The sequence below is a fragment of the Oryctolagus cuniculus genome, chromosome 7 (genome assembly GCF_964237555.1).
Source record: "Oryctolagus cuniculus chromosome 7, mOryCun1.1, whole genome shotgun sequence".
In the NCBI taxonomy this organism is placed as follows: domain Eukaryota; kingdom Metazoa; phylum Chordata; class Mammalia; order Lagomorpha; family Leporidae; genus Oryctolagus; species Oryctolagus cuniculus.
This window is the reverse complement of record NC_091438.1, coordinates 8159726-8181453: the sequence shown is the minus strand read 5'-3', so window position 1 is coordinate 8181453 and position 21728 is coordinate 8159726. Positions and strand designations below refer to the sequence as shown.

General features: G+C 43.6%; 1 protein-coding gene across 5 annotated transcripts in view; it reads right to left on the bottom strand.

Moving 5' to 3' along the window:
• Positions 1-21728, bottom strand: part of CEP350 (centrosomal protein 350) — a 158947-nt gene that overhangs the window by 75590 nt on the left and 61629 nt on the right. For all 5 annotated transcript variants that reach the window (XM_008263851.4, XM_051858261.2, XM_008263850.4 and 2 more), the window contains 8 exons: positions 19137-20194; positions 16445-16574; positions 15017-15189; positions 12855-13041; positions 8535-8749; positions 7577-7740; positions 703-813; positions 173-313 (listed from right to left, as the gene is read on the bottom strand). In XM_008263851.4, coding sequence (XP_008262073.3) covers positions 173-313; positions 703-813; positions 7577-7740; positions 8535-8749; positions 12855-13041; positions 15017-15189; positions 16445-16574; positions 19137-20194 — 2179 coding nt within the window. The remainder of the gene's footprint in view (positions 1-172; positions 314-702; positions 814-7576; positions 7741-8534; positions 8750-12854; positions 13042-15016; positions 15190-16444; positions 16575-19136; positions 20195-21728) is intronic.

Genomic DNA, 21728 nt, shown 5'->3' with positions numbered 1-21728 from the left:
CAACACAGCCCCATACTGGTGCCTCTTCTTCACCAGGAGATGAGCCCCCACTAAATTTGTGACTCATTTAAAGCAGGCATTAGCTAGATGTCAGACCCATTTCTGGTCATAACAAAGGTACTTAGACTGCCTAAAAAGAGCTAAAGCAAGCTGGGTGCTCAGTGGTTCTTACCTCACAGATCTGGCGCGCCGCATCCGTGGTGAGGCGAGCCGTCTCTGTCTGCTGAGCTGCTATTTTACACGTTGCTTCCTGCAGGACTTCCGTTACTTCACGCTGTGACTTAACCACCTGCTGTAGTGATTCTGCATGGACCTATAAATAAAAGGAGGATTAAAAAACAACTCATGTTTCAGTCTCCTCTCCAAGTTTATAAATTTGTTTCATGGATCAAATGCCTTGACTGTGCTTGGAATAATTGACTACAATCTGGATTTCATGGTTTGAGTCTTAACTACACCGTTCAGGCGGTGATGGGTCTATGGACAGGTCACCATTATGTACCTCAGTTACCACATCTCTAAATTGGATATAATTTTTGGCTATTTCGCAAGGTTGCTACAAGAATCAAATGACATGAAGTTATCCCATATAAAGTACTGAAATATTACATACATCTTTTCTTTCTCACTCCTATATAATGACAACAATGCTGAAGTGATTTCTAAGATATAAATTAAGGCTTAAAAAGCCAATACCAATACCTGAGCTGCTTTGTTTCGGGTTTCTTCTAATTGTCTCTGACACTCCAGAGCCTCTTGTTCAGCCTTCAGTTTCAAAAGGGCCAAGTCTCTTTCATGGCGTTGCTGTTGTGCCTTCAAAATAAAGAAATGGTCAAGATGCAGAACTCTTAGTATAGTGACTACAATGAACACTTTGCTACGTTCCATACACAAACCATTAGGAGCAACTAATTAGAGCCTTAAGGAAAGAGAACAAACAGGACAGTCATCAGCCATGCATCATTTATCAAAATATTGACGACATCTAGCATAGTGGTTAAGACAATGTGTGGGATGGTCCACAGCCCATGGCAGGAGTGCTGTACTCCCAATTCCAGCTTCCTGCCAATGTGCACCCTAGGAGACAGCAGGTGATAGCTCTAGTATTGGGGTCCCTGCTACTCATGTAAGAGGACTGGATTGAGGCCGGCGCAGCAGCTCACTAGGCTAATCCTCTGCCTGCGGTGCCAGCACCCTGGGTTCTAGTCCTGGTCAGGGAGGCGGATTCTGTCCCGGTTGCCCCTCTTCCAGGCCAGCTCTCTGCTGTGGCCCAGGAGGGCAGTGGAGGATGGCCCAAGTGCTTGGGCCCTGCACCCACATGGGAGAACAGGAGGAAGCACCTGGCTCCTGGCTTTGGATCGGCATAGCGAGCTAGCCATAGTGGCCATTTGATGGGGGGTAAACCAATGGAAGGAAGACCTTTCTCTCTGTCTGTCTCTCTCTCACTGTCTAACTTTGCCAGTCAAAAAAAAAAAAAAGAGGACCGGATTAAGTTCTGGCTCCTGGCCTTGGAATGGCCCAGTATAATTTGCTGGGGGCATTTGGGGAGTAAACCAGTGAATGGGAGATTTCTGTCTCTTTTTATCTTTCTGCCTTTCAAATAAAACAAATAAAAATTATTAAAGCTTAGAGTCAAATAATGTATGAATATAAAAAATTTCCAAAGTATGCAAGAGCAAGAACTGATATAAAAACCTAATCAGAAGGTAAATGCTGGGGCTCATGTTGTGACATAGTGCGTAAAGCTGCCACCTGAGACACTGGCATCCCATATGGGCACCTTTCAAGTTCTACCTGCTCCACTTCTCATCCAGCTACCTGCTAATGACCTGTAAAAAGCCATCTTTAAAGACTGATTTATTTATTTGAAAGTCAGAATTACACAGAAATAGTAAGAGACAGACAGACTGATATCTTCCATCTGCCGGTTCATGCCTCAAATGTCTGCAATGGACAGGGCTAGGCCAAGCCGAAGCCAGGAGCCAGGAGCTTCTTCTGGATCTCCCACATGGGTACAGGGGCTCAAGCACTTGGGCCATCTTCTGCTGCTTTACCAGGTACTTAAGCAGGGAGCTGGATGGGAAATGGAACAGCTGAGTCTTGAACCAGATCCTATATGGGATGCAGGTGTTACAGGCGGCAGCTACCTGCTATACCACAAGGTTGGTCCCAGCATCTAACTCTTTGGGAAGGACAAAAATATGTGCTAAATGGGAAAATAAAGATAATATTTCACATCTTACAACTCTGATTGTTTTATGTTGACTTCAAAGGAGTAGTTTAATAAAAAATATTGCTCCCAAAAATCTTATCACCAGGACTCCTTCTTGCTATTATTTCATACAATGCTATCCATAAATGGATATTTTCATCTATTTTGAAATAGTGCTAAATAAATAATAAGGAAGGGTCTCTAGAGGTGGTTGGGCTGTATGTAAAGTTATATAATGCCCTGCCCAAATCTTGCAACACAGAACTATAATGTACCGCTTATATGGTAGAAAATCTCAGTGTTTCTTCAGGTTCTAGGAGAGCGTGGCCCTCCACTGCCAAAAAGCCATTTCCGTATCCTGGTGATGCTCAGCAGAGTTCTCATCAGTCTACACAGCCGCCATCAGGAGCACTCGGAAATGTGTAGCGCATTTCTGCTCTCACTCTTCCTAGATTCCACTATTGTTATTTAGTGAGAAGGATGCAGGAGTGCTATACTCCTGTAAATTATAGGACAGTCTCACACAAAGAACTGTCTTTAAGTTTTTGGGAAGAACATTCGGAAAATGAAATTTTAAAAATTTCATTTGCAATAGCATCAAAAGTATTTAGGAATAAACCTTTATGGTTTATCTCTAAATGTGTAAGACCCCCTACACTGAAAATTATATTGCTGAGAGATATTAAAGAAGTTAAACAAATAGAAGAGTATATCATGTTCATAATGGCGCAGCGGGTTAAAGCCCTGGCCTGAAGCACTGGCATCCCATATGGGTGCTGATTCTAGTCTTGGCTGCTCCTCTTCTGATCCAGCTCTCTGCCATGGCCTGGGAAAGCAGTAGAAGATGGCCCAAGTCCTTGGGACCCTGCACCCACATGGGCGGCCCATAAGAAGCTCCTGGCTCCTGGCTTCAGTTCGGTGCAGCTCTGGCCATTGTGGCCATCTGGAGAGTGAAACAGCAGATGGAAGACCTCTCTCTCGCTGTCTCTACCTCATTCTGTAACTCTTTTAAATAAATAAAATAAATCTTAAAAAAATAAAAAGAAAATGTAATACTCTTAAGATACTGAGTTCTTCCTAGACTAATCTATAGATTCAATGCCATTCTAATCAAAATCCCACCGGGTTATTATTTTTTTTTTTTTAGTAGTAACTGACAAACTAATTCTAAAAATTATGTGGGACTGTGAAAATAAAAAGCTAGGATAGGCCGGCGCCGCAGCTCACTAGGCTAGTCCTCCACCTGCGGCGCTGGCACACCGGGTTCTAGTACCGGTCGGGGCGCCGGATTCTGTCCCGGTTGCCCTTCTTCCAGGCCAGCCCTCTGCTGTGGCCAGGGAGTGCAGTGGAGGATGGCCCAAGTGCTTGGGCCCTGCACCCCATGGGAGACCAGGAGAAGCACCTGGCTCCTGCCTTTGGATCAGTGCGGTGCGCCGGCCGCAGCGGCCATTGGAGGGTGAACCAATGGCAAAGGAAGACCTTTCTGTCTGTCTCTCTCTCACTGTCCACTCTGCCTGTCAAAAAAAAAAAAAAAAAAAAAAAAAAGCTAGGATAGCCAAAATCATCTTGAAGAAAAACAGATTTTGAGGAATCACACTGTCATCCCAAGCCTTACCATAAAACCACAGTACTAAGGGCAATATGGGCTGGCACTGAGGATAAGGAGACCAACAGAATGGAGCGCAGAAACAGATCTCCGTAAGCAGTCAATCGTTGACACAGCATCGCTAAGGTAATGTAAGCCTTTTTCAGAAACGGGGCTAGAACAACTGAATAGCCACATCTAGGGACAATAAAGTTTGACCCCCTGCTCACACTAAATTCTAAAATCAAACTGAAGAAGGATCACACACTTAAATATAAAAGCTAAAACTATAAAGCTTTTGGAAAAAAACACAGGAAAATATCTTTGTTAGAGTATCATACTACATTAGGGTAGGCAAAGATGTCTTAGAAAATAAAAGGCACTACCACAGAAGAAAAAGATTTCATCAAAATTAGAAAATTCTACTCCTTAGAAGGCACAGTCTAGGGGGTGGGCTTCATGGTACATACAGGAGGTTAAACCACTCACTCGGATGTCGTCAGCCCATATTAGAGTGCCTGGGACAGAGTCCCTACTCAGCCTCCTACTAATACATCTCTGAGGTCGCAAATGGTGACCCAAGCACTCAGGTCGCTGCCACCCTGATGAAGTTCCTGGTTCCTAGCTTCAGTCTGGGGCAGTTCTGGCTGTTGTGGGCATTTGGGGAGTGAATCACGGAATGGAAGATCTCTTTGTCTCTCTGCCTTTCAAATAAATAAATTATTTCCCCAAGGACACAGTTTAAAAAAATGAAAAAGTAAGTCAAGGACTAGGATGCAAACCCCAAAAGGATTTGTTCCCAGTATATAGTAAGAATTCCAATAACTCAATAGTTATAAAAGGTAATCCAATTGTGAATGGGCAATAGATTATTAAACAGACATTAACAAAAATATACATAAATAAGAATGGTCAATAAACTAAAAAAAAAAAAGGATCACAAACCTCATCATTAAGGGAAACAAATTATAGTCACAATGAGTTACTATCTGACCTCACTAGAATTACTACAATAAAAAAAACAAACCAGTGACACTAAATGAGAGCAATGAAAAGAACAACTGGAACTCTCCTATGTTGCTATAGGAGTATAAAATGTTAGGATCATTATGGGAAACAGTACAGAAGATTCTTACAAAGTTTCAAATACTCAACACACTTGAACCAAGCAACTATTTCTTATGTGCTATGTAAGAAAAATCAAAGCATATGCTGTACACAAAGAGTCATAAAAAAGGTGCATAGTAGAAACATTTATAATAGCAAAATATGGAAATACTCCAAATGTACATAGCAGGAGAACAGAAATGAAACATTACAAGGCAAAAAAGAAAAATTTTAAAAAACTATTGGTCAATAACATGGATAAATCTTACATTAATGTTGAATAAGATAAGCTAAACACAACAGGGGTCAAAGTATACTTCCCTTCAGATGACATTCTAAAATAGGCAAGAAACACTACACAACAAAACCAAACCTACTGTGCTAGGAATTATTTCCTAGGAAGACTAACTGAAAATGGTCACAAGTCAACTTTCTGGAGTGATGGGGAAATGTTCTCTATCTTGATTAGGGTGGTTGTTACCTAAGTGTGTACACTGGTCAAAACTCATAAAAAATGCATGCTTAAAATCTATGAACTCTGCAGCAGGGATAGGGTGGAGCGGGGTGTCAGTGCACTGGTTACGCCACTACTTAACTTCAGCGCCTGAGTTCAAGTCCTGGCCAGGATCTTGATTCCAGCCTCCTGCTAAGGCACATCTGGGAGGCAGCAGGTAATGGCTTCAGCACTTAGTTCTCTGCCACCCACATGGAAATCAGATTAAGTGCCCAGCTCCCAGTTCCACACAGCCAGGCTCGGCTGTTGGCCATTTGGGGAGTGAACCACTGGATGGTAGCTCTTTCTCAGACTCTGCCTCTCAAATAAAATGAAACTGAATTATTTTTAAAAAGAAAAATTAGAAAGATACACAGAACTCTCACTGAAGAACAATGCTTAGATCTTTGAATTTTATTTCCTAAAGAAAAATTCACATTATTGTGGCTTTATGAAACCGATCTCATTATCTTTTCCTCTGATACAAACAAGAAGTTTAAAAAATCACCTCTGACTTATCAATGAAAAGAGAAAATAGTAAGAATGTATGAGTAATTTATTTCACACTTTCATTAAAATAAAGCTTAGGGGGGCCGGCGCCGCGGCTCACTAGGCTAATCCTCCGCCTAGCGGCGCCGGCACACCGGGTTCTAGTCCCGGTCGGGGCGCCGGATTCTGTCCCGGTTGCCCCTCTTCCAGGCCAGCCCTCTGCTGTGGCCAGGGAGTGCAGTGGAGGATGGCCCAGGTGCTTGGGCCCTGCACCCCATGGGAGACCAGGAAAAGCACCTGGCTCCTGCCTTTGGATCAGCGCGGTGCACCGACCGCAGCGCGCCAGCCGCGGCGGCCATTGGAGGGTGAACCAACGGCAAAGGAAGACCCTTCTCTCTGTCTCTCTCTCTCACTGTCCACTCTGCCTGTCAAAAAAAAAAAAAAAAAAGCTTAGGGGGCCGGTGCTGTGGCGTAGCTGGTAAAGCTGCCTGCAGTGCCAGCATCCCATATGGGTGCTGGTTCAAGTCCTGGCTGCTCCACTTCTGATCCAGCTCTCTGCTGTGGCCTGGGAAAGCAGTGGAAGATGGCCCAAGTCCTTGGGCCCCTGCACCCATCTGGGAGACCCAGAAGAAGCTCCTGGCTCCTGGCTTCGAATCGGCCCAGCTCCGGCCGTTGCAGCCAATTGGGGAGTGAACCAGTGGATGGAAGACCTCTCTCTCGCCTCCTCTCTCTGTGTAACTCTGACTTTTAAATAAATAATTTTTTTTTTAAAAGCAGAAAACATTTAAAAGAGAATGGTTTATTGCTCTGTTGCCAAACACTGTATCTTCAACTTCTTTTCAGTACTCTATGCACTATTTCTCCCGGAGTTATTTACAGGTGTTACACAATGGTACTTCAAACTGCTTGTAGAAACAGAGTATTAATGATGCTTGGAGTTGGGCAGTTGGTGCAACCCCTTGAGATGCCGGCGTCCTTTATCAGATTGCCTGATGTGAGTTCTAGCCGCTCATGAGGGAGACTTGGTTTATGTCCCCAGCTCTGAGATCTGGCTCCAGCCCAGCCCTGGCTGTTGGGGGCATTTGGAAAAGAACCAGTAGTTGGGGCTTCTGTCTCTGTCCATCTGTCTTTCAAACAAATAAATATTTTGATTTTAAAAACATAAATTTTGGGACAAAACTGTTTAAAAATCCATGCATATTTTTTCATAAGATGCATTTCTATGGACTTTTTAAAGATCCCTCATACAGTAGACTATTTTTTTCTGTTTGGCAGTTTAAAAATACTTTTTTAACTCATCATTCAGACCAGTTTAAGTAACAAAGATAAGGAAAATTTACAGAGAGCTAAAGAAGAAAACTCCAGGGCAGCACTGCGGTGCAGCAGGTGACACTGCTGTGTGCAACACTGCCATCTGACATCGAAGTGCTGGGCCAGATCCCGGCTGCTCCGCTTCCCATCCAGCTCCCTGCTACTGTGCCTGGAGAGCATCAGAGAATGGCCCAAGCACCTGGGCCTCTGCCACCCATGTGGGAGACCTGGATGGATTTCTGGGCTCCTGGCTTTGACCTGGCCCAGCCTGACTGCTGCAGCCATCTGGAGAGTGAACTAGAGGACAATTCTCTGCTGCTCTGCCTTTCAAATAAATAAATAAACCTGAAGAAGAAGAAGAAAAAAACTCCACAAATACCTTTATGACCTGAGCCAGAGACACACTCTCCTGCTGAGCAAGTGAAATGCCTCTAACTCTCTCTACATCTGACAGCTGACGCACAGACTCCTCAAGGGCACTCAGATAACTGAGCTCTGCTGTCATCCGGTGCTGGAGGCCAGCAGGGGAAAAGCGCTTAGCACCTGGAAAGACATAACAACTGTCAAGTGCAGAAGTTCACAGGAAACAGCACCTCAGACTTCTAAAATGTATTTCCCATTGAAGACCCAAAATGAGGTTGCTTTCTTATGTAGGAAAGAAAATGACTTACTAGAACGACGTATTTTAATAGTTTCCCTCTTTTATGTGTGTATGTGTGTGTGTGTGTGTGTGTGTGTATATATATATATACATGCATACATATATACCTATAAACACTTAAGAGTGCATATACGGGACATATTCTCCAGGAGTGTTTTAACTAATCTGTTTTAAATCACTATTTAATCTCTCATACTTTTCAATATTTAATTTCCTGCACAGTTTTTAATACTTCAAAGAATAATCACATTCACTTGAAATAATATTACCTGGGGCCGGCGCTGTGGCATAGCAGATAAAGCCTCTGCCTGCAGTGCTGGCATCCCATGTGGGCCCTGGTTCAGGTCCCGGCTGCTCCACTTCCGATCCAGCTCTGTTATGGCCTGGGAGGGCAGTGGAGGATGGCCCGAATTCTTGGGCCCCTGAACCCACATGGGGGACCCAGAGGAGGCTCCTGGCTCCCGGCTTCGGATCGGCGCAGCTCTGGCCATTGTGGCCAGCTGCGGAGTGAACCAGCGGACGGAAGACATCTCTCTCTCTCTCTGCCTCTTTTGTCTGTGTAACAATGACTTTCAAATAAAGAAATAAATCTTTAAAAAAAAAAAAAACATTTTCCTATGGCTCAGGTGAAAGCAAAGGAATTCCTGGGATGGGAACTGCACGCAGCTACACTCGCCTGGTGCTGATGCCGTCTCGGTGGCTATTTTGCTGGCAGCCAGATTTGTATCCATGAAAGCGGCATTAGGCGTAAAACCTGCTGCAGCTGAAGGCATCACTACCGAGGATTTAGATCTCTCCAGCGAAGTTCCTGGAAGGTCAAACAGTTTCTGGGAACTTGGAGAAAGGGGAGAAGTTGGAGTTTTCGGAGATCTTCCTCTGTCTGATGAGACACTAGAAGACATTCACGAAAGGAAAACTACTTTGAGAAATAGCTAGAGAATTTTCAAGAAAAACACACATCGCCTTATCAATATCGGCTTTAAAAGTCATGATCTAGGAATTTGTTTATTCGACAGTTGCCTGGCTGAACGAGGACCTGAGTACTCCTCTAGTGTCTGGATTTACAGCGGTGGCTACGCCATGCACAAACCCTGCCCTGGACACAATGGAAAGGGACTATCCTAACTAAACTGGCTCTCAACTCTCTCCCCTCCAAGGTACACGTGTCAGGACCAACTCACTACTCTTGTATAAGGAAAAGTCTTCTAAAATAGTCAGACCAATAAGCAATAAGATTATAGCCATATATGTAAAAGACATCTTATAAAAGTCTTAAAATACCTCTGAAAAAGAACACTCTATTAAAAGTTAAGAAATAACAGAAATTGTCATTCCCTCCTCTGTAAGCTTAAGGAAAAATTATTTTCACATTATTGATCTCTAAATACATAATAAGTTCATTTATTTATCTTTTAATACTATATCTTTTTTCTAAACTTTCTATTAAGTAATCTCTCAACAGTTTGATTTTTCACAATTAAGACATTTAATACAAAGCCCATGTCTAGGTCCTCTTTGTGACAGAAAATTCATCAAAGGTATTATTTTTCATAATATTAAGCATACAGCCTTGCATTGAATATTTATTTATTGAATTAATTATTCAAAGATAATCTATAAAGTATTTGCAGTTAACATATTTCCATTATTCTAAAATAAACCTTGGGGCTAGCTCTGTGGCACAGCAGGTAAAGCCACCATCTGCGTCCCATATGGGCACTGGTATTCCATATTTTCACTGGTTTGAGTCCAAGCTGCTCCATTTCAAATCCAACTCGCTGCTATTGTGTCTGGGAAAGCAGCGGAAGATGGCCCAAGCGCTTGGGCGCCTGTAACCACAAAAGAGACCTGGAAGAAGCTCCTGGCTCCTGGCTTCGGATCAGCCCAGCTCCAGCCATTGTGGCCATTTGTGGAGTGAACCAGCAGGTGGAAGACCTCTCTCTGTCTCTGTCTCTGTCTCTCCCTCTTTCTCTTTCTAATTCTGCCTTTCAAATAAATAAATCTTTAAAAGAAAAAGTCTGTTTTTAGCTTCCAATAAAATTTATGAGATAGTTTTCAAAGGTAAAATTTTTCGTTGTCCTCAGCATGAAGATATTTGAGAAAAAACAGTCTTGAGAGGCACTCACTTGTTTACCTTGATCTTTAGTTACCACTGACATTTTAAAGAAATGCCACCATCGTCCTCCCTTATCCATGGAGGACTCCCTCTGAGACTTCAGTGCCTTGGACAGTTTCTGGAACCAGACCTGAGAGCTACTACCTCTTTTCTTCTACTTCCCCAGTTTTCTGTTTTTTCATCTCCACTAAGCAATTAACTCACTCTGGCTGACCCTTCTGTCCTTGGGGGTGTGACAGCGAAAGTAGCATGAATCCCCTTCTCCTTCTTCAGAAAGTTCACTCTTATCGTAGACCTTAGCAAACGCAACATTTGATTTCTTTTCTTTCCTTATTACACACTTCTGCCTTTTCCCATAAAGGAAGCACTTCACGGCTTCTCTTTGGCATATCTAAACTGCCTGTATCACTACTCTTGAGCTTTGAGGTGATTATGAAGTAAAACAAGAGTTACGTGAATCTCCGCACTGTGGTTCCATGCAGTGACAACAGCTCTAAGAGCTGAAATGGCCAGTAGGTGACTAAGGGACAAGCAGTGTGTGGACACACTGCACAAGCCAATGACTCACATCCTCTGGAAGTCAGAACTGGATGGCAGAGATTTTATCATGCCACTCAGAATGGCACGCAATTTAAAACCTACAAATCGTTGATTTGGGGAACATTCTATTGAATATTTTTGGACCTCACTTGACCACAGGTAACTGAAACTGCAGAAAGCAAAACTGTGGGAAAGGGGGCCGGCGCCGCGGCTCACTAGGCTAATCCTCCGCCTAGCGGCGCCGGCACACCGGGTTCTAGTCCCGGTCGGGGCGCCGGATTCTGTCCCGGTTGCCCCTCTTCCAGGCCAGCTCTCTGCTGTGGCCAGGGAGTGCAGTGGAGGATGGCCCAGGTGCTTGGGCCCTGCACCCCATGGGAGACCAGGAAAAGCACCTGGCTCCTGGCTCCTGCCATCGGATCAGCGCGGTGCGCCGGCCGCAGCGCGCCAGCCGCGGCGGCCATTGGAGGGTGAACCAACGGCAAAGGAAGACCTTTCTCTCTGTCTCTCTCTCTCACTGTCCACTCTGCCTGTCAAAAAAAAAAAAAAAAAAAAAAAAAAAAAAAAAAAAAAAAAAACAAACTGTGGGAAAGGGGGGCATATAGTATTTCTAACAGTGCTAATTTTGTTTATGGAATATAAAAAATTATTGTAATCAATCTCAATTGAGAAATTCCAATACAACATCAGACAAAGTACTCTATCTGCACCTCCCATTATGGTTCACAAGAGGAACTGATACAGGCTTTGCAGAGAAGACTCACCTAGCGCGTCCAAAAGCTTATTTCCAACAATTGTAATACATTTGAAAAAGGGGAAGAAGGAACAAAGGACAGAGGTGTGTCCAAAGCCAAATAAGTTAACAAAATAACAGGTTAAATGGCTTTGAAGCCTGGAACTATTTTTCCATTGTGGATCTCCATGGGTAGGGAAAGGTGAGCCAGACTACAATGTGGAGCATTTAAGAAATTTATCTGGATACTGATCCTATTTTAAAAATGTTTAACTTGATAGGTTTTGTCAAATAAATTATCAGGGTATCTCTTCAAAGAAGGTTGAGTTTTCTGAGTTCTAGAATCACAAACAAAATTAGTTTTAAATATAGCAGTGATGGGGACCAGCACTGTGATGCAATAGGTTAAGCCTCTGCCTAAAGTGCTGGCTTCCCTTATGGGTGCCAGTTCAAGTCCTGGCTGCTCCACTTCCAATCCAGCTCTCTGCTAATGCCCTGGGAAAGCAGTGGAGGATGTGGGAGACCTGGAAGAAGCTCCTGGCACCTGGCTTCAATTGGCCCAGCTTTGGCCATCGTGGCCATTTGGGGAGTGAGCCAGCAGTTGGAAGACTTTTCTCTCTCTCTCTCCCTCTCTAACTCTGCTTCTCAAATAAAATAAATAAATCATTAAAATAAATAAGTAAATCTTTTAAATAAATAAATAAAAATATAGCAGTGATGGTGCTAAGGATGAAGTATTATTTGTAGCATGAAGGCATTAAAATGGATATCTGTATTTGTACATCAAATAATACTAAAAAAAAAGTTACTTAAAAAAGAAAAAAATTGTATTTTCTCAGATCCTCAGTTTCCAAAAGGACAAAACTAGTGCACAGACAAAAAGTCACATGGACAAGTTACTAGGAACTGTACAGAAAGCAATACCTGATAGTTACTTGTAAGCCATAAGCTTACAAACAGATCATAGTAAAAAGGAGAAGAAAACATGGAGTACGCAAGCTCCATGATCAGTATAAAGATGAGATTTCAAAATAGGCTTCAGTGGTCTAGTAGTTTGAGCAGGAGAGAAAAGCTTAAAAGAACAAATAAACAAGACCCAAGGGATGCTAAGCAGACAAACAAGACCCAAGGGATGCTAAGTGGTTGTGCGGAAAAAAGAATACAGTGAGAACACAATCTGCAGAGAAATAAGCTACTTCCTGGTGGAATCTAGCACAGATACTTCCAACAGAGCAGGTGCGCAGCGCTGATCTACAGCCTCACTGGGATCTCCCGAGCACCTCGCGCGAGGTAGATGTTTGCTCAGGAGACTGAGTCAAGGAAATGGAGGCAACGGCATTCGAGTTAGAAAGGCGGGCTGCACCTGAGCAGAGGATTTTGAAGGAGACACTGAACAGTTGAGGGGAGAGATGACTATATTTTAAAAAACACATAGACCAGGGCTATACATAAAGTTACAAAGTTTACTTAAAAAGGAAAGAATTCTGTAGTAGTTCAGAGGAGCACGGTAGTAAGACTGCGAAGCGGCAATCTTCCAGACTCCTTGGCCATCAGTGACTCTATACCACCAATCGAATGTGGATTGAAGTATGAAATGGTCATTGCTTTACCTCAGAGAGTGCCCAGAAAGCTCCTCCAAAGTGCTCTCCGTGTCCACGGTCTGCTCACAGTCCTTGAGGGAGAGCTTGCTGCTGGTCCCAGATTTCCTGCCTTGATGAGAGCCACGTTCTGAGCCGGACGGCACTTTCTCCTCATCAAGAAGTGAGTTCTGAACACTTCCAGTGAATGAATTCAACCCTGAAAAGTAAATGTAGTATGAAGCTGATTCCCAATGTTAGTTACTGAGAGGTTACTAATATAATCTTTAGATTTCTATTGAATTATGCTATTGAATAATTAAAAGAACAGACCAGAATACTTTTAAAAGGACAAGGGTATTTTGAAATTTTCATGACGTTCAAGAACTGAACGTCCACTGATGGGAGGCTGGATAAACAAAATAGTGGACACACAAATAACAGTTTATTAATCAGCCTTAAAAAGGAAGGACCTTTTATTTTAAAAAGATTTATTCTATTTAATATGACAGGCAGAGTTACAGAGAGAAAGAGATTCCATCTGCTGGTTCACTCCCTAAATGGCTGCAATGGCCAGGGCTGGGCCAGGCCAAGCCAGGAGTCGGGATTACATATAGGTCTCCCACACGGGTGGCAGGGGCCCAGGTATACAGGGACATCTTCCACTGCTCTCCCAGGCTCATCGGCAGGGAGCTGGAAGGGCATGGAATAGCTGGGCTCCAGACCAGCACTCATATGGCCAGGAAGGACATTTTGACACAGGCTTCAACATGGATTATCCTTGAACATATTATGCTTCATGAAATAAGTCAGTCACAAAAGGAAAAAAACTATAGGATTACACTTAAACGAGGCACCCAGAACAGGGAAATGTGGGGTCAAGAAGAACAGTTGTTATCAGGGGCTGAGAAAAGGGGAGAATGGACACTACTTAATGGGTGCAGAGTTTCAGTATGGGAAGATGAAACAATGTCTGGAGGTGGAATAGTGGTAATGGTTACATAATCATGAGACTGTAACTGAAGGAAATACCTGAAAATGGTTAAAATGGTAACTTTCACATTATGTATATATTACCACAATCAAAATTTTTAAATGGAGAGTTCACAGGGTGATCATTTTTATCAGGTTTTCTAGATTAACCCAGTTCTCCCCCCAGCCCTGCTTCCCACCTCTTTAATTCCATGAAAAGGGTTTAACTTTACAATTAGAAGAAAACAAATTTGGAAACAAAATCATCGCCTAGCCAGAGGACATCATGTGACTTCAGAGGCTGCTGCAGAGCCAGTGCTGTGGCACAGGGGGTTCGGCCATTGTCTGTGATGTTTTCACGTGGGCACCAGGCTGAGCCTCCACTGTTGCACTTCCAATCCGGCTCCCTGATAGCGGCCTGGGATGAAGCTTCTCCTATCTCTAGTTTAAAGATACCTGAGTTACTGAGTCTACTGATGCTCATGGATGTGCACGACACGCTTAAGTTTAATAAAACCAGTTGCAAATCAGTAATATTTGCATTAGTCTTTTATTTTTTTTGACAGGCAGAGTGGACAGTGAGAGAGAGACAGAGAGAAGGGTCTTCCTTTTTGCCGTTGGTTCACCCTCCAATGGCCGCCGTGGCCAGCACGCTGCGGCTGGTGCACCGCACTGATCCAAAGGCAGGAGCCAGGTGCTTCTCCTGGTCTCCCATGGGGTGCAGGGCCCAAGGACTTGGGCCATCCTCCACTGCACTCCCTAGCCACAGCAGAGAGCTGGCCTGGAAGAGGGGCAACCGGGACAGAATCTGGCACCCCGACCGGGACTAGAACCCGGTGTGCCGGCGCCACAAGGCGGAGGATTAGCCTATTGAGCAGTGGTGCCAGCCGCATTTGTCTTTTAAATGCTTCCTAAAGTGTGCATTAGCAGGAAGCTGGAATCAGAAGCTACAGTTGGTATTCAAACACAGGCCAGATATAGATGTGGCCATCCCAAGCAGCATCTTAACCACTCACACACCCACCCTGTGAATTCTTAGTTTTTTATCATAGCAAATGTACTCTTTTTGCATTAATATAAAGATTTATAAGCTATATATCAAAAGGTATTGCTATAATAAATAGGAAAGCTAATTACATTATTATCATAAAGAAATCAAGCCATAACTTTAGATCAGTAACACAAAGTCATTAGTAAGAGAAAAAGCCATCATGTCCACTTACATTCTGTTTTCCCCTTTCGCCCCCTCTTTCCTTTGGAAGAAGCAGAAGAGTGAGACGACGCGGCAGAATGGGCTTCTGAGGAATGCTGAGAGGTAGCGTCCACGGAGGAGAGATCACAGGCAGACTTCCTGCTGGCACGGTCCTCCTGGATGCCCAAACTGCTCCCACCAGCACTAGCAGAGAAAAAGGACAAGGAAGTAAAGAAAAAGGAAAGCCTTGGGGCCGGCACTGCAGCGCAGTGCATTAACGCCCTGGCCTGCAGTGCCGGCATCCCATATGGGTGCTGGTTCGAGACTCGGCTACTCCACTTCCAATCTGGCTCTCTGCTATGGACTGGGAAAGCAGTGGAAGATGGCCCTACACCCACGTGGGAGACCCAGAGGAGGCTCCAGGCTCCTGGCTTTGGATTGGCACAGCTCCGGCAGTTGCAGCCAATTGGAGAGTGAACCATTGGATGGAAGACCTCTCTCTACCTCTCTCTCTCTCTGCCTCTCCTCTCTCTGTGTAACTCTTTCAAATAAATAAATAAATAAATCTTTTTTAAAAAAAGTAAAGTCTTACAGCTAAAACTAAAGTACCTAAAATATATTTAAAAATATTTATGGGGGGCCCACGCTATGGTGCAGTAGATTAATCATCTGCCTGTGTTGTCAGCATCCCCTATGGGCACCAGTTCTAGTCCCGGCTGCTCCTCTTCCAATCCAGCTCTCTGCTATGGCCTGGGAAAGCAGTAGAAGATGCACGCACTGGAGAGCTGGAAGAAGCTCCTGGCTTCGGCCTAGCCCAGCCCTGGCTGTTACAGCTGTTTGGGGAGTGGGCCAATGGATAGATCTCTGTCTTTCTCTCTCTCTCTCTCTCTCTCTCTCTCTCTCTGTGTGTGTGTGTGTGCACGCGTGCATATCTCTGCCTTTCAAATAAATGGATAGATCTTTACAAAAGAAAAAATAACTAAATTACTTATTACTTGTGACATGGAGTCAAGTATCTATCTGATCTTTCTCAGTTTGATCACAGAAAACCACTTCTTAAGCTTTTTACAACAGTATACCACAGGGGAGTTTCCCAGTTCTGTCTTCACTGGGGTCACAGACTGATTTAAAAATCTACACTCTGTTCTTTATGTGTTAGGTCCTGTTCTAAGTATTTTCGATTTCATTGAAAACTCAGAACAATGCTGTGAAGCAGGCAGGTACTGTCAGTTACCCAGTTTTACACAGAAAACAAGACACAGAGAAGTTAAGTAATACATATAATTACAACTAATGAGGAAAGCCAGGTTTTAAACCCAGAGCTCATGTCCGTCCTGGTATGTTATAGATCCTCTACATGTTATTTTTAAACAAGTAAAATTCAACTCATATTCAGACCACAGTTTTCATTTATACATTTTTCTCAAGACTTTATTATATATTGCCAATATATTCATACTTGAGTTCAAGAGTTGATTTCCTTTCAGTCAAAGTCCCACTCCCTGGAGAGGAGACAAAATCATCTTCATAGGAAGCACCGCTAAGGGGCCGTGAGGCTGATGGTCCTCTGTCCAACCTGTCTTCAAATCCTGTCAAAAGCAGTAATCGAAGCATGGTGAAACAAAAACCAAACAAAATCCCAGCAAAGCGTTCTGCAGCATGGAGATCAGCGACATGGACGCAGGGCTATCTCAGTGTGCTTTTCCTGGTGTCTCTTTTCATCTTACCTTCGTATCTACAACATATTCTAAACTGATTATGAAAATCTTCAAACACACATGAAAACTGAGACAACACAGTAAAACCAGTATATCTATTACCCAGCTTCAATTACATTTTCCAACTCCCTATCACTTCTTTACCCCTCCAGAAGTAATCCCAAATAACATATTCTTTCATCTCTAAGTATTTCACTACAACTATAAAATCTTACTAAAAATCTAATAGAAGAATTTAAGAACAAACAAAATTTCCTATAAAACTGAGGATGTTGGGACCAGCATTGTGGCACAGCAGGTTAAGCCTCCGCCAACATCCCACATGAATGCTGGTTCCACTGCCAGCTGTTCCACTTCGGATCCAGCTCTACGCTAACGTACCTAGGAAAGCAGCAGAAAACGGTCCAAAGGCTTGGGCCCCTGAGCCCTTGTGAGAGACCCGGAAGAAGCTCTGGGCTCCTGGCTTTGGCCTGGCCCAGGCTGGCCCATGGCGGCCATTTGGGGAGTGAACTAGCAAATGGAAGATCTCTCTTTCTCTCTCTCTCTGTAACTCTTTCAAATAAATAGAAAATAAATCTTAAAAAACAAAACAAACAAAAAAACTAAGGGTGTTATTTAAGTATTTTACATTCATCAAAAGAAATCACCTTTAAAACCGAAATTTTAAATCAGCACCAACAGAAATAAGTGGCTAAACAAACAAACAAACAAAAACAGAATATAAATGTCAATAGTTAAAATGGGATTGTCAGTGAAGAAACTTAAAACAGTCTCATTCATGTAACTGCTTAAGTAAAAACTACATTTTGTGTTCAAAAAAAAAGAATATAAATGTCTGCCTGAGATCACAAGGAAGTGTCCAAACATAAACTCTAGGAAAACAGCAATATGACACCCATCTGAGCATAAGAAGAACAGATGGGATCAATTCTTCTGTTCTCTATATAGAGTAGAAATCTCCAACCTGGAATTCTAAGGTTGTATTAGTATAAGATGTGCAGAATCCAACTACAGCAGAAAGAACCGGGAGAGGGACTTGAAGGAAGGAACTGAGTCTATTATAGAAATAATAAGGTGTGTGGCAGAATTTCAGCAGTAAAAAAAGGAACATCGGATGCTATTGTTTTAGGATGCAAGTATAAAGCTACATTATTATTCAAAGTCCAACTGCTATTAAAATTAGTTTTGAGAAACAAGAATACAGTTATTTTCATATTAGAAATGTTATTATATTGCCCCTCTAATTCCTGACAAGTGTATTTCCAAGATTCCCAAGTCACTGTATTAAGCAATTTATATAGTTTCTATTTAAATACATAACCATGGTCACAGAAAGCCTAGTATACATTTGGCACATACCAAGTCCTGAATATCACCTAGGAATTGTCTAAAGTTTATAACAACAACTGAAAAATGAAGTTTTACTGAATTAATTACTAATACTCTAGTGGATACTTGCAGATAACTTAGAGGATGACTATCATAGACAATATAAGTCTCCATTATCCTCATAATGGACAAGGAACAATGTGTACGTAAGTATATATCTTATACAAAAATTCTGAATTTTTCTAATAAAAAAACTATATACATGAAGGGGCTTCAAAGAGTTAGTGGAAGGGCAGGCATTTCACCTAGCAGTTAAGATGCCAGCATCCCACACCTGGTCACCTGAGTTTAATTTCCGGCCTGGTTCAGGACACCAGCTTCCTGCCAATGCAGACCCGGGAGGCAGCAGGGGTGGCGCCTGCATGGGAGACCTGGAGAGTACTCCCAGCTCTGGCTCTAGCCCTGGTGCAGCCCCAGCTGTAACAGGCATTTAGCAGTGAGCCAGTGGTCAGGAGCTCTCAATCTCTGTCTGTCTCTTAAATTAAAAATACAAAAATTATATAAAAAGGTAGTGGAGGCCGGCGCCGCGGCTCACTAGGCTAATCCTCTGCCTTGCGGCGCCGGCACACCGGGTTCTAGTCCCGGTTGGGGCGCCGGATTCTGTCCCGGTTGCCCCTCTTCCAGGCCAGCTCTCTGCTGTGGCCCGGGAGTGCAGTGGAGGATGGCCCAAGTGCTTGGGCCCTGCACCCCATGGGAGACCAGGAGAAGCACCTGGCTCCTGCCATCGGATCAGCGCGGTGCGCCGGCCACAGTGCGCCGGCCGCGGCAGCCATTGGAGGGTGAACCAACGGCAAAGGAAGACCTTTCTCTCTGTCTCTCTCTCTCTCTCACTGTCCACTCTGCCTGTCAAAAAAGAAAAAAAAAATTAGTGGAAAGTGGAATTAAGTGTGCATTTTCCACAAACTTTTAGAGGCCTCCTGTATTTCTAACTACCACTTGTGGTACATAGTGTGGAGGGGTACTGTGGCATTTAATACATATATACTGAAATAATTTATCTTACAACAACATACAAATAGTACAAGCCTTACTTGTTTTTCTCACCTTTTCCATATAACTGATAGGATTTTGTAAAAATATTAATAACACTATGCGGACTTCCTTTAGCCAATTCTTCCCACGGTCCTTTGCTTTGTGTGCTACCTATGTGGCCCAGAAGTGGCAGGAATTTTTCAGCTTCCTTCTGAAACTCTTTGATAGGTTCGTAAGTATTTCTTTCTCCAGCACAAAATTCCTTTTCTTTCAAGATACCAGAAGCCTTTAAAAGGCGCTGTCCATCCTGGCCGCCCTCTTCTTCGGAGAGACTCCCCTCACTAAGAAGAGGCCCCTCACTGACAGAATCTGTGCTGGAACCGAGAGACATTTTGGCCTTGTCTTGAGAACAGGGCTGCATGTCGGAGCTCGAAGAGTCAGTCTGTCTCTTACACAACTGCGCCAGGAGCCCTCCGGGTCTGGGACCAGGGGATCTCATTCTGAGGCTTGTTATGGCACTCTGAGGTCTTATCATCTCAGGAAGCTTTTTAAATTCACTAAGGCTGCCTACCCCAGGAAGATCGTCATCCAAAGCTGCATGAGACACACAGGTCCCCAGCATCTTTTGGATTCGTGCAGAGAAGACGTCTTCGGTCTCTTCTTTCACAGGGGGGCTTGCAGCTTTGCTCCATGGCCCGTCCTCTTGAGGAGCGTCCTGCACGCGATATTCAGTGTTCCACACTGACCCATAATTAATGTGGGCTCCAGCTAATTTCTTGGCTTCACTTTCAATCCTGCTAGACAAGGAAGCAGCTGTTGCTTTCAAGGCTTCAATGCGATCCAGTTTACTCTTATACTGGCTGGCACTAGGTTTTAACAAGGCATCGGAATGCGCAGCTGGTGAGGGCAGATACGGTTGAGGTGTATAAGTTAATGGCCCTGAAACCATATTATGATTTTTCCTAGTTGGTAAAACAGATTCAAAGTCCTTGTGCAAAATTCCTACATGCTCTAGACTCAAAAGATGGGATAGTAGGTTTCCAGCTGTTCCAACAAGAGGCTGTGGCTGAGAATGAACTCGTGGGCTCAACCTGTCGGGCTGCATCCATGTAGGCTCCATCAAGTCCCTTCTGGAAATGAAAGTCACAATATGATAGTTAACACAGCAAAACCGTATCTGGCAGAACTAAACCACCCTTTTGTTTTTTTTAAGTTTTGGTTTTTTTCTGATTCTAAGAGTAACACACAGGCACTGAACAAGAACAGACAAAAATGATCACTCAAAGCTAAACGATCACAAAGAGCTGCTACTAACAGTCCACTTAAAGTTACCTCCCTCCAGTCTTTCTCAATATGTATGCTGTGTTTTGATGGTAGTGTCTGAACAAAAACAGGATTTCACCATACACACTGTTTTTTTTGTTTTTTTTTTTTTTTTTAATTTTTGACAGGCAGAGTGGACAGTGAGAGAGAGAGACAGAGAGAAAGGTCTTCCTTTGCCGTTGGTTCACCCTCCAATGGCCGCCGCGGCCGGCGCACCGCGGCCGGCGCACCGCGCTGATCCGATGGCAGGAGCCAGGAGCCAGGTGCTTTTCCTGGTCTCCCATGGGGTGCAGGGCCCAAGCACCTGGGCCATCCTCCACTGCACTCCCTAGCCACAGCAGAGGGCTGGCCTGGAAGAGGGGCAACCGGGACAGAATCCGGCGCCCCGACCGGGACTAGAACCCGGTGTGCCGGCGCCGCTAGGCGGAGGATTAGCCTAGTGAGCCGCGGCGCCGGCCCCACCATACACACTGTTAAGCACTGTATTCTTAGACAACAATTTTTTAAACAAAGAGAAGGCATTAAAAATCTTTAAATCTCTGAAGAAAACTCTTTACATTGGTTCTATGCTTCCCTTTAAAATTTTCATGAAAGAAAAATGCTTAACACTACTAAACATTAATGCAGACAGGATACAGAATATTTAATCAACAAATATTTACTTAATGCTGAACACTGATACTTAGCACTGGGAATACTAAAGAAACAAGATCACTACAGCTGACTTCTAAACAAATTAATAACATCAAACAACACAAAACAGTTCTGGTTATGAATATACAACACAACACAGGATGCCCATACAGTCTGAAGACAGAGGGCTATGATTTGAACAGGATCTGCTCCTCAGATCATGCAGATGTTGAAGTCCTGAAGTCACGCACCGATGATGTGACGCAGGATTGATCTAACTGTGGTGTCTGAAGGAGGGGCTGCGGGGAATTAACAGAACTGGACTAGACTACTGGGGTGGATCCCCACTGCTGAGTTATGGTGGCTTTATAAGGAAGGACCACAAGATGAGCAAGCCCCTCCACTTCTCTGTGCTTCCTGGCTCACCACCGTGTGATCCTTCCTCTGTATGCCACCCTCATCAGATTCCAGACTCATGGGGACACCTGATTTTGGATTGTGAACCTCCCAAACTGTAAGCCAAACTAAACCATTTTTCTTCTCTGGTAGATCCTCTCAGCTACGTGTTGAAGTAATGAAATCTGACTAATACATAGAGTACAGAAAGATACCCTAACAGCATTATATATATTTGCTGATGTTTACTGACCATAGACTCCCTGTATATAAAGGTATACTACAGAGATTAAAAGCTTATGAAGGGGCCAG